The sequence below is a fragment of the Schistocerca serialis genome, chromosome 4 (genome assembly GCF_023864345.2).
Source record: "Schistocerca serialis cubense isolate TAMUIC-IGC-003099 chromosome 4, iqSchSeri2.2, whole genome shotgun sequence".
Classification (NCBI taxonomy): Eukaryota; Metazoa; Arthropoda; class Insecta; order Orthoptera; family Acrididae; genus Schistocerca; species Schistocerca serialis.
The window spans coordinates 437,401,183-437,415,592 of record NC_064641.1 but is presented as its reverse complement, the minus strand read 5'-3'; the positions used below and the strand labels follow the sequence as shown (position 1 = coordinate 437,415,592).

Genomic DNA, 14,410 nt, shown 5'->3' with positions numbered 1-14,410 from the left:
AATATTGACATTAAAAACCACAGTTTTGTTGCTCTCTCGTGTATTTTACACACATTGGCTTTGATGAATAAGATGATGAAGTTAAGATTATGAAATTAAAAATTATGCAATATGACATAAAAAGATAAAACTGTAAAAGTAGACCAATGACGTAGGGACTTGAGGATGTCACGTCATATTCATGTGGCGACACGAGACAATTTTCTAAAATTGGGGCCTATCCCTACAAAATCGAGACAGCTAGCAAACAATGATAGGTAAACTTCAGTTATGTTCAAATAAAAAGACTTCACTAGCGATTTGCTCGAATCAGCCCCAAGGACTGTTTTAAATTTCACTTATGGAATAGCGCAAACTGGTTAGAGAGCATCTATATCTTTCACTATATGCGCTGAAGAGCCAAAAAAATAGTATACCTGCCTAATATCGTGCAGGGGTCACGCGAGCACGCAGAAGTACCGCATCACGACGTGTCATGGACTTGACTAACGTTTGAAGAAGTGCTGCAGGGCATTGACGCCATGATTCCTACAAGGCTGTCCATAAATGCTTAAGACTACGAAGGGTGGAGATCTCTTCTGAACAACACGTTGCAAGGCATCCCAGATATGCTCAATAATGTCCATGTATGGGGAGTTTTCGTGGCCAGCGGAAATGTTTAAACTCAGAAGAGTGTTACTGGAGCCACTCTGTAGCAATTCTGGACTTGTGGGGCGTCACACTGTCCTGCTGGAATTTCCCAAGTCCGTCGGAATGCACAATAGACATGAATGAATGACGGTGATCAGACAGGATGCTTACGTACGTGTCACGTGTCAGAGTCGTATCTAGACGTATCAGGGGTCCCGTATCACTCTAACTGCATACGCCACACGCCATTACAGAGCCTCCACTAGCTTGAAGAGTCCCCTGCTGGCATGCAGGATCCATGGATTCATGAGGTTGTCTCCATACCCGTACACGTCCAGCCACTCGATACAATTTGAATCGAGACTCGTCCGACCAGGTCCAATATCGGTGTTGACGGGTCCAGGCGAGCCGTAAAGCTATGTGCCGCGCAATCATCAAGAGTACACTAGTGGGCCTTTGGCTCCGGAAGCCTATATCGCTGATGTTGCGTTGAATGGTTCGCACGCTGACACTTGGTGATGGCCCATCATTGAAATCTGCAGAAACTTTCGGAAGGGCTGCACTTCTGTGACGTTGAACGATTCTGTTCAGTCGTCGTTAGTCCTGTTCTTGCAGGATCTTTTTCCGGCGCAGCGATGTCGGAGATTTGAGGTCTTACCAGATTCCTGATATTCACGGTACAATCCCCACTTCATCGCTACCTCGGAGATGCTATGTCCCATCGCTAGTGCGCTGACTATAACACCCCGTTCAAACTTAGTTAAATGTTGATAACCTGCCAGAGTGGCAGCAGTAACCGATCCAACAACTGCGCCAGACACTTGTTGTCTTATACAGGCGTTGCAGACTGTAGCACCGTATTGTGCCTGTTTTCATATGTCTGTATTTGAATATGCATGCCTATAGCGTTTCTTTGGCGGTTTAGCGTAGTGTAGTTCATTCGCGCAGGTTGCCATATTTCAATACACAAGTTGCAAAGTATATTGATGCTGACAATGGTGTTTTGGAACATCAGTTGTGGAAGGAAACTTACAACAAAACACATCACGGAGAGGTCATTTTATTTACTATCATACGCACAATTTCCATTCCTGAGAGAATCTAAAGGTTATATCTCGCAAACTATTTACGATTTATTATCATTGAGAATGGTAAATGCTGCCACCTGAAACATATTGCTGATACTCCTGCGAAATTTATGTGACCCTGTGGGGCAGGGTTTGTCATTTGTTCGTTCAGTTGACGTAAGAATTATTCTTCCTTTTGTTTAGACGACAGTCATAAAATATAACCATACAAGGACCAGTTTCGAGTATCTTCAGATGAAATGTTGCAGCATAAAGATTCCTGTAAGATCTGACGTGGATGCGTTAACATACACAATACATCCGGATGCTAGCGGGTCTCAGATGATACGAAGCCCTTTACGCTGGAGCCTTTGATTTGTAGTTTACTATAATCTATAGTCAAAACAGGCCATTATGTGACTAACAGCTGATATTACTGCCTGAATAAATAAAAGGAAAAAGAATTCTTACATTACTGATGATATTCTCAACGCAAAGTTCATGTCGAGGCTTACTGCCAAGAATAAAGGAATTTATTGCAGCTTGTGTACAGCGTTCTGTTTGAGCATAGAGGATCAGGTTATTCGGAAAGTGTACACAGTGATAAAATAGGAAGTCAGTCTTCTACCTCTCCAGCAGTGAATGGAATGAAAGGGACACTTAAGTGTCCTCTGACATGCACTTCACATTAATTTACGGAACACAGATGTCGCGGTGAATGGACATGTAGTCGACAGCACACGTCCTGTGGCCTGGGGCACGTGCAGTATGATCCCTCGTAGTCAGCGCCTTTATACCGAGTCGTTTTATTGCGTTGCAAACTTACATACAATGGCCGGCCTCGAGCGCTGTAATTGGCACAGAATTCATCGCGGTCACCTTGGAGATATCATTCTTGTATGTCCGTGCTCGCAATTCGCCTCACGGCGTTAAAGCTACCGTATATAATTGAGGTAATAGCCCTCAATATTACAATTTGGTCAGTTATAAAACTACAGTTTTCCACTACCGAATGCTTAGTTTACGTTTTATGGATACTTCTACCTGACGACCGCTATGATTTTAATTTAATTCAAAGAGAATGCGACCGTTACGTTTTTTTCCATCTTTTATACACAGCGGGATGATGATTTGGTTAAGACAATGGACTCACACAAGCATGTTGTTGTTGTTGTGGTCTTCAGTGCTGAGACTGATTTGATGCAGCTCTCCATGCTACCCTATCCTGTGCAAGTTTCTTCATCTCCCAGTACCTACTGCACCCTACATCCTTCTGAATCTGCTTAATATATTCATCTCTTGGTCTCCCTCTACGATTTTTAACATCCAATGCTAAATTTGTGATCCCTTGATGCCTCAGAACATGTCCTACCAACCGATCCCTTCTTCTCGTCAAGTTGTGCCACAAATTCCTCTTCTCCCCAATTCTATTCAATACCTCCTCATTAGTTATGTGATCTACCAATCTAATCTTCAGCATTCTTCTGTAGCACCACATTTCGAAAGCTTCTATTCTCTTCCTGTCTAAACTATTTATCGTCCATGTTTCACTTCCATACGTGGCTACACTCCATACAAATACTTTCAGAAACGACTTCCTGACACTTAAATCTATACTCGATGTTAACAAATTTCCCTCCTTCAGAAACGCCTTCCTTGCCATAGCCAGTCTACATTTGATATCCTCTCTACTTCGACCATCATCTGTTATTTTGCTCCCCAAGTACCAAACTCCTTTACTACTTTAAGTGTCTCATTTCTTAATCTAATTCCCTCAGCATCACCCGACTTAATTCGACTACATTCCATTATCCTCGTTTTGCTTTTGTTAATGTTCATCTTATATCCTCCTTCCAAGACACTATCCATTCCGTTCAACTGCTCTTCCAAGTCCTTTGCTGTCTCTGACAGAATTACAATGTCATCGGCGAACCTCAAAGTTTTTATTTCTTCTTCATGGACTTTAATACCTACTCCGAATTTTTCTTTTGTTTCCTTTACTGCTTGCTCAATATACAGATTGAATAACATTGGGGAGAGGCTACAACCCTGTCTCACTCCCTTTCCAACCGCTGCTTCCCTTTCTTGCCCCTCGACTCTTATAATTGCCATTTGGTTTCTGTACAAATTGTAAATAGCCTTTCGCTCCCTGTATTTTACCCCTGCCACCTTTAGAATTTGAAAGAGAGTATTCCAGTCAACATTGTCAAAAGCTTTCTCTAAGTCTACAAATGCTAGAAACGTAGGTTTGCCTTTCCTTAATCTTTCTTCTAAGATAAGTCGTAGGGTCAGTATTGCCTCACGTGTTTCAATATTTCTACGGAATCCAAACTGATCTTCCCCGAGGTCGACTTCTACTAGTTTTTCCATTCGTCTGTAAAGAATTCGTGTTAGTATTTTGCAGCTGTGGCTTATTAAACTGATTGTTCGGTAATTCTCACATCTGTCAACACCTGCTTTCTTTGGGATTGGAATTATTATATTCTTCTTGAAGTCTGAGGGTACTTCGCCTGTCTCATACATCTTCCTGACCAGATGGTAGAGTTTTGTCAGGACTGGCTCTCCCAAGGCCGTCAGTAGTTCTAATGGAGTGTTGTCTACTCCCGGGGCCTTGTTTCGGCTCAGGTCTTTGGCTCTGAGCACTATGGGACTCAACTGCTGAGATCATTAGTCCCCTAGAACTTAGAACTAATTAAACCTAACTAACCTAAGGACATCACAAACATCCATGCCCGAGGCAGGATTCGAACCTGCGACCGTAGCGGTCTTGCGGTTCCACACTGCAGCGCCTTTAACCGCACGGGCACTTCGGCCGGCGGCTCAGGTCTTTCAGTGCTCTGTCAAACTCTTCACGCAGTAACGTATCGCCCATTTCATCTTCATCTACATTCTCTTCCATTTCTATAATATTGTCCTCAAGTACATCGCCCTTGTATAGACCCTCTATATACACCTTCCATCTTTCTGCTTTCCCTTCTTTGGTTAGAACTGGGCGCACACAAGCATAGTACAATAAAAAGTCAGCTTCGCATCTCCTTGTGACTTGAGCCTTGTTGATGTGAAGGAACTGGATAAAACGATATGAAAACCCTGCTATAAAAGCCTCATTTTCGGAGCTTAGTTTCTGAATTGTCTGTTACACACTGACTTTACATCCGTGGAAATTCTCTCGACCGACAGTGTGTGATCGTTGTAGTATTGCGTTGCTCTAGCGTCATGTCGGACTTCGCAATGGGTGGGGGAGGGGCGGGGGGGGGGGGGGGTGTCCTCATAAAACGTTAATCATTACCTCGAATAAATAAAACTGTATAATTTTTATTCGTTTTCAGGTACCTACTGCAAACATGTTACATATTAGAAGACCGCTATAAAATACAAAACAATACGGTGCAACAGGTCATGGGTGGTGCAGGATATCGTGTGGTGATTTGTTTTCTTCGTTTGAAACGGAACAACGCTGCAATAATGCATTCTGAGTTTATGGTAGTGTACGGCAGTGATGCACCATCATACGACACACACACCTGTACCGTGGTCAAACAAGCGTCAATGACGAAGAACGAAGCGGTAGATAACACGTAGTTAAAAACGGGAATAGCAAGAAAAGTGCAGGTTCTGGTGCTCGAAGACCGCCAATTTCTGACACAGGGACCGTTAAAAAAATAATAAAAATAAAATAAAATACGTCTCAGAAATTGGGTTGGACTACAAAGTCAATCTATACAACTTCGCCACCTAATCTCATTGGCCCTCGTAACAAGAAAAACATAGTATATGTTGTAGTCATACGAAACATACAAAAGACTGTTTAATCAGAACGCCTGTTCTTTAGCCCTTTCAGGTCCTCTGCTACTATTGTGTACATTAACTTACAGTGTCTTAGCAGCACCAGAAGTATTTTTTCCCAATGGAAACCTGAGGTACGCGTTTGTGAATGTTAACCTTTTCATCATGTACAAGTGCTGCCAACTGTTGGGCATCACTATGAAAGTATCAGAAAGTCACTGTGGCAGTGCGCAACAGCTCGTGACCATCAGAATACACGTATGTGGTTGGATCGCTATATTCCACTGTATAATTGAATGTTGTTATTGTAATTTTGAATGGTAATTATTGAATGATCATTAAACTATTTATTACAATAAAGAATATTTCGTAATTACTCATTTTAGTCCATAAAATGCAGCGAAGTGTGCGAAGTATGTTTTGAAAACTGGTACATATTTTTGTGTAAATCTTGCATCTAAAATCATTATAAATCACCTAAGAACGTTAACACATAAAGACAAATTTTCCTTCCTCCAGAAAAAAATTCAGGTCTGAAAGGGTTAAAGAATCGAACTCCCCTACATCAAACTGCTTCGGACACATGATTACAGATAAATTAAAGTGTTGACTATTTGTCATTAAACATGTAAACGAGAAATTATGTTTGAAGTGTATTGGAAATCTCTATGCTCTCTCATTATCAAAGACTGGGTTAGTAGAATCTGGGCAATTTGCGCTACGTGTTAAGCGGAAGCTAGTTTGTCACGCTAGAGTATCATGTTTATGACGTCATAATTCATTGGACCATATGTCGTACAATGACATTATTGTGAAAGTACCTTCAGTGGGATATGTGGATACTGTGTGCCAAATGTGTTGCGAGTAGAGGTAGTAGCGAAGACGTAATACATTAAAACGTTATTCCAGGTGCTGACACTTTACTACAGTAACAGCGGGGATGTAGTAGATGATAAACTTTTTTCCTTTCAGTTTATTTATTATGGGTGACGAACAGCAACTGTATTTAAATTGGCTATTTAACTGGGTATAAATATGCAACCAATCGCTTTTTTGGATTTGACAAACGATTTATTGCGCCATTGACTAGTTTTCGAGCCACTGTCTCCTCGCCGGATGGAGGTGTTACAGAAACGTTATATCGTGGACCAAGTGTAGCTAGAACGCCGTGGTGATGGGGCTGGCGAAAATGACGGAAATTTAGCAATCGGCAATTAAACGTTTATGAAACGGAAATGTTACGTTTTGCGTACTTAGAGTGCACAGCATCGTAGAATCCATAGGGAATCCGTTCCCATAATGTACATTTCCAGGTTACACACAAAACATACACAATATTTAGCGGTACTTGGTTTCAAACTTATTCACAAAATGTAAATACTGGATGTAAATACAAAGAATATGTATACAACAGCTTGATACATCCTGATCTTTGGCCTCAGATGCATTGTATTACAAAATAAATATTTTAAAAGTACAGATAATATATTTAAGTGAACCTTTCGAGTCACAGGTGTGTTCTTATATTGACAATATACAAGTAACATACCTTTTCAATCCATACTACTTGCATATTGTCAATATAACACAACTGCAGCTAGCAAAATTCAGCATCAAATGTCAGGTCAAAGATCACGATGTAGCAAAATGTTGTATCAATTGTAGACATATTATCTATATTTTGTGGTGTCACCGCCAGACACCACACTTGCTAGGTGGTAGCTTAAATCGGCCGCGGTCCATGTAGTACATGTCGGACCCGCGTGTCGCCACTGTGATCGCAGACCTAGCGCCACCACCAAGGCAGGTCTCGTGATACGAGAGAGCACTCACCCCAGTTGTACGCGAACCTAGCTATCACCCAATTGTATGAGAACCTAGCTACCGACAAGATGTACGAAGCCTTTCTCTCTCATTAGCCGAGAGACAGAATAGCCTTCAGCTAAGTTAATAGCCACCACCTAGCAAGGCGCCAGTTGTATCAGTGCCTATAGCTTACGAGTATTCAAGAGAGATGTATTCCAAGGACTAATTAAAAGATAAGTAATAAGCATCTACATACTTTTCTTCTTATTCAATTATAAGTTCTCATGTTCCAGACTTCACGCCCGTCTGCTTTAGCCGTGCGTGCCCTATCGGCTACAGCGTTAGTCTAGAGTTCATTTTCAGCCATCTCTACTTCACGGTGTCGGCCCAGCTACCGACACAACATATTTATATCCAGTATTTACATTCTGTGCATAGTGTGAAACTAAGTGTAGCTAAATACTGTGTGTATTTGTGTGCACACCTGATGATGTATGGTACGGCGTAAAGTGAAGCGCCAGCGCGCCTGTCAGAAACGAGAGAGCAGAGACGGCTGTGAAGAAGACGTCAGCCAATTGCACGCTGACCGTCTCCTTTCCAGGACGACAATGCGACGGCAGCGGCCTCAATGCGAAGCGGACTGGTCGCGGCCCACTTTTACAGCAGCATCAAGATTAACCACTTCAAGACCAGCGACTTAGGAGCTGTATATACTGAAGAGATTTCTTATTTGCATGTCGCCCTTAGCTTGCGACACTTCTGTGTTATTGTCAAAGTTACGTCTTGTCATTGATTCATTTCCTTTTGTAATAAAATTCATTAACACGATTTGCTTGAATTGTTGCCTAGCGATCCGAGAAAGCAGGTTTTCCTACGCACCCCACATTTGACGAGTCGGCAGGATACAACAGTGTACATTATGGGAATGAATTTGCGGTGGATCCTACGATGGAGGGTATTGTAAGCACAAAACGTAACAACATTTCCGTTTCATAATCGTATCGTTATCGGTTACTGCCCGCATCTCGTGGTCGTGCGGTAGCGTTCTCGCTTCCCACGCCCGGGTTCCCGGGTTCGATTCCCGGCGGGGTCAGGGATTTTGCTCTGCCTCGTGATGGCTGGGTGTTGTGTGCTGTCCTTAGGTTAGTTAGGTTTAAGTAGTTCTAAGTTCTAGGGGACTGATGGCCATAGATGTTAAGTCCCATAGTGCTCAGAGCCATTTTGTTATCGATTACTAAATTTCTGTCATTTTCGCCAACCGCATCACCACTTCCGTTTCATAAACGTTTCGTTATCGATTACTAAATTTCTGTCATTTTCGCCAGCCGCATCACCACGGCGTTTGGATACACTTGGTACACCATATGATGTTTCTGTAACACGTCCATCTGATGGGGAGCCTGTAGTGACTCGAAAACTAGTTAATGGCGCAACAAATCGTATGTAAAATCCAAAACAGCGACTTGTTGCCAAGTAAATTGTCAATTTTTTCCGTTCATCATTTTGTACGGTGTGTCAACGGGAAAATTTTTCACAGAGGTTCAAAATTTTGTCTATAAACTGTTGGAAGTTGCTAGATTCTCTCATTCTTAAATACTTGATGGATGTTGTCTGTGTGACTGGCGCGCCGTGAATTACGGTGCCTCAAGACAATATACAGGTTGGAGATGTAATAATTGTCTTAGTGTTTTAAAACTTTAACATAAGATTATGAAACTTTCTGGAAGATTAAAACTGTGTGCCAGACCGAGACTCGAACTCGGGCGAAAGTCAAAGGTCTCGAGTTCGAATCTCGGTGTAGCACACAGTTTTAATCTACCAGGAAGCTTCAAGTGAGTGCACACTCCGCTGCAGAGTTAAAATTTCATTCTGTCAACGTAAGATTGCACTTGTTAATGAAGGTATTATGACAGCATTTTAAATTTTTAATTTTCGGTGAATAATTATATGAAGCATTGAAAATGAAATTTGTATAGCCCCTGTAAGCCGTTAGATAGGCAACCTGGAGTTGTAACTTACGCCACGAACCGGGTTAGCTGTTTAGTAACAGAGGTTAATAAATGCGCACCAGGTGATGGCAGCATGGTGTGTGTTTATAAAATTCTGAAGAAGAAAGTTGTGCTAATTTAATTGCTCGTGATCTGAAAGTGAGACTTTGTGTTTCTGACAGGGGAACGGATTAATCAATGCAGGATGCCTAGTGGTCTGTAACCGTAGCTGCTTTCCCTGGCGGCCAGAGGCCTGTTCTGTGCCCACGCCGGGCAGTGCGGCTTTCTCTGGAAGACGTGAGAAGCACAGCTAGCTCAGAACCACGAGTGACGGCTTTCTACAGGTCGAATGTTGCAGCGTAAGCGGCAGTCTGCAATACGCGTGATCCGTCTGGCACACGGCGCCCCATCTGCAGAGCGGGACACTGCTGACAGAGCCATCACTCATCTAGACCTCTCTGCGTCATTGACGCCGCAGAGTTAGAGAACGAGGTCGCAGTACTCTCCACTCGGCAGCGACGCGAGGATCGGCACATATGTACAGCGAGGCACTGTGAGCACACACTGCGGTGAAAGGATTCCTGTGTCTGATTTCGTGCGCACCTCGGGAGCTGGAAGGCTCTCCTAGTATAATTCCCTCAGCATCGCCTGATTTGATTCGGCTACATTCCATTACACCTGTTTTGCTTTTGCTGATAATCACATTAAAACTTTTTTCCCTCCAAACGCAACCCATTCATCTCAGTTGATCTTCTAGGTTCTTTACTGTTTCTGACAAATACAATGCCATCGATAAATTATGCGTGTTACAATACCATAAAATTTGAATTTGCGAAGTCGCCTTGTGTCACATGACCTAATTTACATGGATTATAAATATGCAGCGTGCAGTATCCCCGTTTTATTTTGCGCCTCCAATATAGCAACACTCATAACGTTACGTATTACATTAAAAATATTATCGTCCACGATGTGTAGAGCTGAGACTTAATTTAGTCTCTCCATGTTCATTTCTTTACGAAAATGGGGAGGACAACAAAGAAAATCAATCCGCGTTCAGCAGTAGAAAGAAACAGCCGCCACTGTAACGAACTCCCCCATTTACTGTTATCCGCCATTACGTGGGGCGTAAAAGCTATTGTTTGATGTGGCATAATTACCTGAAATAATTTTACGTAGCATGTAAGAAGAGTGTATGCTTGGGGAATTATCAAATGTTATGCTCGAGGCAAGAATAAATAACAAAACATATATAAGATTCCAGTTTCGTGTCTTGTATATTATTTACTGATCAGATAGATTTTTATGTTCTCAGAATATTATCCATACAGCACAAAAAGCAAAAGAAATTGTTTTATAGCGTTCCGTCATCCATAAATAAAAGGCGATGAGTCCAATTATTAAAAAATTTAATGTGAGATTCTGTAAGTAAAAGAAAAAAACTCAGTTCAATAAAGCTAAAATATAGAAAATACTACCAAAATAGAAGGGGATGCTATAAGCGCGGATTCCGGACCAGATTTGGATTTTAGAGACGTGCTGCAGTTGCTTGATTACATGAACTTCATGCGGGTTGAAAGGCAGACACATCTACAAGTATCAGGTATTAAGAGAAAAGTATTCGATATTTTGAGAGATGGTTCAAAACAAAGAAGAAATGTCCAGTAAACGTGAATTCTTAAATGCATATCTTCGCTGGTCATCTAGGCTCATTTCCAAGCGAGACTCATCACTGAAGACTATTCCACTCCAGTTAATGAAGTTCCATGCGGAAGACGTGCCTCGAGACGCCCCGAATAGCGCCTTACCGCGCGACAACCAGGGGTGATGGTCGTGGGTGCCATTTCGTATCACAGCAGAACGCCTTTGGTAGTCATCCGTAGCACTCTTACAGCACAGCGGTACGTCGACGATGTTCTACATCCCGTTTGGTTGCCCTTCATGGCAAGCCATCCTGGGCTTACGTTTCTGCAAGATAATGCTCGCCCGCACACGGCTTTGTGCTTGCGAAACCCTCCCTGGGCCAACAAGATCACTGGATCTCTCCCCAGTTTTAGCATTATGGGCAGAGCCCTCCAATCAGCTCGGGATTTTGGCGATCTAACGCGTCAGTTGGACAGAATTTGGTTCTAAATCCCTCAGGAGAACATCCAACAACTCTATCAATCAGTGCCAAGCAGAATAACTGCTTTCTTAAGGGCCAGAAGTGGAGCAACACTTTACTGACTTGCTAAATTTGTGAAACTTTCTCTTGAAAAAATCTTCCAATTTTCCTGAAATTCTAATCATTCGTTTGTACATGTACATCACATCTACCTATTTCCGTCTCATTTGGGTGACTCCTTCGTAGTGCGTTTTTCCTTTTTTTTGTCCTACAGTGTCATTCACCTACTGAAAACATCTGGTCATTTGCTGCAAATAGACTGCCACACAACCATCCTGCAGCAGCTACAATTGATGAACTCTGGCAAAGAGTTGAAGCTGTGTGCAATGACGTACCCGCCTGTGTCGTCCTATTTCAGTTCTACTTCATGCCGAGGAGGATTAGATCCACTGTTGCTACCAGAAGCAGCTGATATGTGTGCCAAATTTCTCACCCTCTATACACCAAATCCCCCAACAAATTTAATCGTTTCTTCTTATTATTATTATACTGTATAAGCACAGCAAATAAAATTACGTGTTTATTAACTTTGGTGGTAATTTTAATGCGCGGTAGTGTACAAGTACGTTACTAACTAACGCAGGAAATTCTGCATTTGGAATATGAGGAAACGAGAAGAGAGAGAAGCGAAGACTCACCTGATTTTGAGACGGGCAGCACGCGCATGCAGGTGAAGGAGTGTAGGTTGCGCTGTTCGACGTATCCCGAGAGGGCCATGCAGCCCGCGAAGAACGTTATGTGCCACAGGAAAGTGAAGCACACGGCGAAGCCTGCAAAAATCCACCACATAACACATGTCAGGCGCCCCACAGCTTTGGCGGAGTAAGAAAATTATCTACTGCAAAGGGTAACTACCGGGTAGTTAACAATTAAAGTGCAGCTAGTCACCCGAGGTCTAGTATGGGCTGTAATTATTGCATCGCAGTGCAAACTTGGTAGATATTCTACTGCGTTAATGCGTAACCGATTTACGCTGAAAAAAAAAAAAAAGTAGTTCCAATTTTGGCCACCAGGAGCAAACCTGGCACTGAGAATGCAAGAAAAATGTATAGAAATATTTCTATACGTAACGGATTAAGAACGGGACGCGGGCAGAAAAGATCACACAAGTGAGACAGACATAATGTTGATTTTAGTATTAACCGCCACTCACGCAGTTTGTTCAACATGAGCACCGGAGACATCGACGAGATGCTGTACAGCGCCAGATTAGCACCTTTTGGTCAAAACTGGAACTAATTTTTTCCAGCGTAAACCGGTTTCGCATTGACGCATTAATATGTCCACCAAGTTTCGCTGCCATATGGTAATTACAGTCCACACTGGATATCCGTGAGTAGGTGCACCTTAATCATAACCACCCAGTACTGATGTTAACATGAAGCAGAATAGGCGTTATGTGCAGTGATAGTGCGCTGTCTTCCTGCAACGACTCACATTGGTTCGGATGCGAGCAAAATCACAGGGCCCCTTGTAACTGGGCAAGATGAGGCGGTTCACATGCTGTAGAAAGGGAAGGGCGCTTTACACACCGTATTTCTTTTTCTGGTTGAGCTTTTCAGTATCCATCGGCGTCTTCGAGGATTTCTTTTCCATGAGATAGCTCTTTCCAACCGAATTCCAATAAAAGTGCTTCTGTGGCACGAGATACGCGATGTTTTGCGGGATTGTTTAAAAGATTCCGCTCTACTACTGACTGAAATATGAGGTTGAGAAAAATATGGAAATGCTGTGAGAAATGCATGCTTGGATATAAATGCAGATGTTAGACAAGCCTGCAGGTTGTGCTGCTTTATTTGACCCCAAAAGGCACCTGTGCAATGACCTCAATGCATTCGTGGTCAGCACAGCGTTCCTTGTAGGTGAGTTCATTTTGTTGGAACTAAGTGACTTCGAACATGGGCAATTGGCGCTTGTATGCTAAATGCTTCCGTAACCAAGGTAACCGATGTGTTTGGTGTTTCAATCAAGAGGCACCGTATCGCAGATTTGTACCTCATGAAGGGAAAGTCCCAACGCGGAGCCGGCCCGAGTGGCGAAGCGGTTCTAGGCGCTACAGTCTGGAACCACGCGACCGCTACGGTCGCAGGTTCGAATCCTGCCTCGGGCATTGATGTGTGTGATGTCCTTAGGTTAGTTAGGTTTAAGTAGTTCTAAGTTCTAGGGGACTGATGACTTCAAATGTTAAGTCCCATAGTGCTCAGAGCCATTTGAACTTTTTTTTTTTTAACCCAACGCGGACGAAAATGTGTATTTGCGTCCCAAGAACGAAACAAAGCGGGTTTTCGGTGATGATTTGGGTAGCAATGTCGTGGTATTCCATGGTTACTCTGCAAGTTCCCGTTACTGCAAAGGAGTATGTGCCCATTTTGCAGATCAGGTCCATCCTTTGGTTCCCCAAAGCTGATGCTGTGTTCCGAGTCGGTAGGGTCCATGTACACACAGCTCGTATTGTCCAGAACGGGCTCTGTAAGCACGAGGATGAATGGTAGCATCATTCCCTGCCACCGCAGCTACTACATTTTAGTATTATTGAGTCACTGTAGTCTACTTTGAAGAGAATGGTGCGTGATCGTTATCTATCTGCATCGTAGTTGTCTGAGCCATTTTGCAGGAAGAATGGTATAATATTCCCTCCGAAAACAATACAGAATCTGTATTTATGCACTTCGAGACGTCTGGAAGCTGTTTTCAGTGCCAACTGGTTTCCTGTACTTCATTGGGCCCGGTAATGTGTTTTAGGGATTTCCACATTTTTGTCCACTCCCTGTAGCTGAACCATTTGAGATAACGTATCCACTGAGGAGGTGAGTACGATGGCAAGACTTTGATACTGAATTATCGAAAAGATTCAAGTTAGTTATTAAATAGCATGTAAGTAAATTTTACGCAGTAATTCAGGTTTGCCTGCTTGAAGAGAGCACAGGCAATTGCAATCTCTTCTACCTCGTGCGTCCAGCGTCATTCTG

The 14,410-nt window shown here is 42.7% G+C and overlaps 1 protein-coding gene across 1 annotated transcript in view; it reads right to left on the bottom strand.

Annotated features, from left to right (window-relative positions):
- LOC126475047 (patched domain-containing protein 3) overlaps positions 1 to 14,410 on the bottom strand; it is a 402,341-nt gene that overhangs the window by 13,670 nt on the left and 374,261 nt on the right. Inside the window, exon 6 of the mRNA XM_050102596.1 lies at positions 12,080 to 12,211. Within this exon, the coding sequence (XP_049958553.1) occupies positions 12,080 to 12,211 (132 nt within the window). The remainder of the gene's footprint in view (positions 1 to 12,079; positions 12,212 to 14,410) is intronic.